Source organism: Rhagoletis pomonella, unplaced genomic scaffold (assembly GCF_013731165.1).
Source record: "Rhagoletis pomonella isolate Grant_MI unplaced genomic scaffold, Rhpom_1.0 Rhpom_scaffold_00007, whole genome shotgun sequence".
Classification (NCBI taxonomy): domain Eukaryota; kingdom Metazoa; phylum Arthropoda; class Insecta; order Diptera; family Tephritidae; genus Rhagoletis; species Rhagoletis pomonella.
The window spans coordinates 29,037,416-29,041,302 of NW_023458561.1; the positions used below are offsets into that span (position 1 = coordinate 29,037,416).

The 3,887-nt window shown below is 35.0% G+C and overlaps 2 protein-coding genes across 2 annotated transcripts in view; one reads left to right on the top strand and one right to left on the bottom strand.

Annotated features, from left to right (window-relative positions):
• Positions 1-3,887, bottom strand: part of LOC118743776 — a 452,583-nt gene that overhangs the window by 128,600 nt on the left and 320,096 nt on the right. The gene's annotated exons all lie outside the window — the stretch shown is intronic.
• On the top strand, positions 2,878-3,723 carry LOC118742538 (probable 28S ribosomal protein S16, mitochondrial). Its single transcript, XM_036474685.1, has 2 exons — positions 2,878-3,289; positions 3,351-3,723. The coding sequence occupies exons 1-2, from the start codon at positions 3,173-3,175 to the stop codon at positions 3,621-3,623; spliced, it is 390 nt and encodes a 129-aa protein (XP_036330578.1). The 5' UTR covers positions 2,878-3,172; the 3' UTR covers positions 3,624-3,723.

Consider the following 3,887-nt stretch of genomic DNA (forward strand, 5'->3'; position numbering starts at 1 on the left):
AAACTGGTCAAAATATCGCACTCCTATTATTTTGTGGACAACTGTATGTATATTATTTTGTGAATGTTTTTGAAAATGTCGTTATTATTTTTAATACGCATGTATATACGTATGTACAACTTTCCCCTAAATTTTACGAAAAATTACAATAAAAAAATCTCGAATTGAATTTTTTCTAATTATGCAAATATATGAGCAAATCTTCACTGAAAGCAGAACGAGAATGCCCAACAATAACAGTGCGGTTGTTCAATTCGCTGGCGAAATTCCCTTGTGTCTCATTATCAGCCCCAAACCGCGCTAGACAATGGAGCAAAACTAACTTCTCTTCTCTACGTTCCTGGTCTAATCATTCACCACTTTGTCCATCCACATGTTCGAGTTGGTCGCCATTCGGCCTTTGCCATTCTTCCTCGCTAACCGTTTGGACTAATGTGCAATTTACCGCATGAGCATTTACTAGCATACATCTTTTCGCTTTCGCCTTTTTACTTTTCGAGGGAATCTTTATATATTTAGTTTGGTGAAAAGTGGTAACTTAAAAGCTGCTTTGTTATTCCTACTAAAACTTTTATTTAAAATCATTATTTACATAGAAAATTTACCTTATATCAAACGTGAAACACTAATTGCATACACAAGAAATTGATTTATAAAATTTTTGCTTGACACACTGTTGCCAGCCTTCTCACTAAACAAAAAAAAAAGAGAAGAGTTAAATACAATTTTTCAAAACGAGTTCACTTGGTTAAAACATTTAATCCTTAAAGTTATTGTAAAATAAAAATAAAAAAGTGTGATATTTTTATCACAACATACATATATTTAAACTTAGCACGTTGTATTCATAGAAATGCAGAAAAATTCAATCTAATATTTTTAGACCAAATATATTTGGCAACGTATTTGGCAGGTGCTGGTAACCATGGGTACTTCGGTTTTTCTTCCTAATTACTTTTTGTTCGGCATTTAAAGACGACTCAAAGAGAATATGCAGCCGTCACGTTTATTCTACTCGCAATTTCGTCTTTTTCCAATCTGACGTTAACCTCTCACTCAATTTCATTACGAAGCGGTATTTTATGGCATCAGAGTTGCAATAATCAAACTGATTTATCAAATGTAATTATTCATGCTTAACATTTGATATCCAAAAAAACAGCGCGGAATTAATCATTAATAATACATATGTATATATTTCATCTGCAATGTTTATCTCTGTGCGAATGGAGTTATGAACAAAAACAACAATTTACTAATGCGACAATTCAACCGGCAACCCTCTTGCAATTCCTTCTAAAACCGCTTTCCGAAAAACTCGAGTGAAACAACAAACCAGCACGAGTCGTGGGAGGAAGAAGGTACAAAACATTAATGCGTAACCGACGCTCTTTGTTCAGAAAACTGCAAAGGCAAATAACCCGAGTGGGAATAAATCTTATAAAAAAAAGTAGACAAAATGGAGTATTTATGGGAAACTTGTAGCGCAAGTCTATTTTTAACTTTTGATGTTTGGATCTAATTACACCTGCTTCGTTATCACTATAAACACAATTTTGTTATCTTCATATCGCACTAAAAACTCGATTTTTATACATATTCGGAAATATTCCGGTCCATGTGGATGCAAATTCATGCGATAGGACGCCATTTCATTGGTGTTGCACAAGCAAGCGCTTCTCTTTCGCACTCATAGGCATCCTAATGGTGCGCGATGAATAAGCACTTCACTTATACGTATTTTTCCCAAAATAATTCACCCATCAACCAGCATTTGCAAGACACAATGAAAATAACTAGATTTTGCACTTAAGCACACTCCAACTGTTGAAATTTTATATATAGGTAACAGAAAACTACTTGACGCACATTTTTTCACTAATAAAAATAATTTTTCACCAATTTTCTACCAATAATTTGCTTAAAAACGCAGAGCAAAAACACCGTACCTGCAATTGTGCCGTCTTCTTCTACAGAAAAATTTTGTGCTGCCACTTCAAGAAAAAATCGAATATTTGGCCCACAGTCGATACCAAAAGGCAAGTAACAACTTTCGAAAATTAGAGCATATGCTAAACGGGCATTTCCACGCCGCAAACTTTGCGCAATTACGACACTGCTCAATTTAGCACTAGCTTGAGACCCGGGGTTCGAATCCTCGTGCAGCGTTATTTTTTAACTAAAATTTTTTTTAATAAATAATTGTTCAAGGAAGCTTTTTTAGAAAGAATTTTTTTTTATAATAATGTTTTCATATGAAATCCAGATAACTTTTACTGTTTCGCTATCGCTCCTCTCTTTCAAGAGTTTGAGAGTTTTATAGTTTTTTGCCATGATAAAAACATTGAAAGTTAGAACCGTTCTCCAAATTCGTCGGCCATGATTTTTTTTTTTTTTAAGCTTGCCAGCATTTTAAAATGACATAAAAATAAAAAATGAAATTATTCAAAATTTTTGTTCTTTGAAATTAGAAATGAGAATGTGTGTATAATTTGTGAATAAATTTTCACATTAAAATGCTCGAAAACGTCAAATTGGCTAAAAGTGTTTCTCAGCGGTTTTACCTTCCTATATTTTGATCACAGGTTTTTACCATGCACGAACCACGCAAAAACGCGACGTTGTATTTGTAACTGGGTTTGAGAAAAAAGTTTGTGAAAGCGGTTTCGTCAGCTGAGCGTTTGTTTACATCACAAGTACAACTATTTTGCACTTTTATTTAAGTAAAGAAGAGTTAATTCAACATGACAACACGTTTTAAAGCATTTTAATGAATCATTTTAACTAAATTGTTTGTTTAAAATGGCTGGCAATAACTTTGGTTAATTTTGGTTTTCGTTCTTTTCTTTACCTTGTTTACTATTCGTTTGTTTTCCAGTGAAACAAGATGGCCTAGAACCCGCTGAAAAAATCAACTTTTTCACTTCCTTATTCTTGCGTGATCTTGTGTCGTTCGTTCCTGGGTTTTACAGGAAGTTATCAGGAACGCAACTATTTTTGGCTATATATGTTAATACTGACAATACGGCAACACTTCTAAACAGCTGATGATTTGTCAAAATTATCCGTGCCTGCAATTGTCTGCTGCTCATGTTTTCGTAAGACATTCGCTGGAGGATTTAGAAAATAGAACACACTTTCTTCCAATTATATTTGTCATCCACATAATAAGATGTCATTAACCCCTGCAAGTGGCATTGGCCGGTACTATAAGCATTCGGCGAAAATTATCCGCTTCGTGCGCCAGGGCTGCACAAACCGTCCCTTCTATCACATAGTTGTTATGGAGGTATGTATTCCTGGGACAATAACCACTCGGCTTAAACTATAGATGAATGTACCTTTTGTAGCGCCGTAAAAATCAACATCAGCCCGTAATAGAACAAGTTGGCAGTTATGATCCAATGCCCAACGAGAAAAATGAACGTTTAGTTTCATTTAATTTTGAACGACTTCGCTATTGGTTAGGTCGTGGAGCCCATTTGTCAACACCAGCAGCCGAGTTATTGGGTATAGCTGGTTTTTTACCAATTCATCCACGCACTTATATGACCGCCTGGCGTAATAGGCAGCTAAGCCCAGAGGACGCTCAAAATCAAGAAAAGGATCCTGTTGCCGCGTAACGCGAAAAAAACTCAGTCTGCATTTAAATAGTTGAAAATAATAAAATTTAACAAAACCTATTTAAATACATACTTATGTACATGTAGGTTTTTAATTTGAGATTTTTATGTATGTAACTTAAGTCATACCCCTGCAGAAAATCCGACTAACTCAGAACTAGCGTTGAACTAGACCTTTTGCCGACAAGCAATGCTTTCAACTGTCCAGTTTTACACGGCGATTGCCAATTGTCGCCCAGTGCATTACTTTGCAACTAGTTTTTG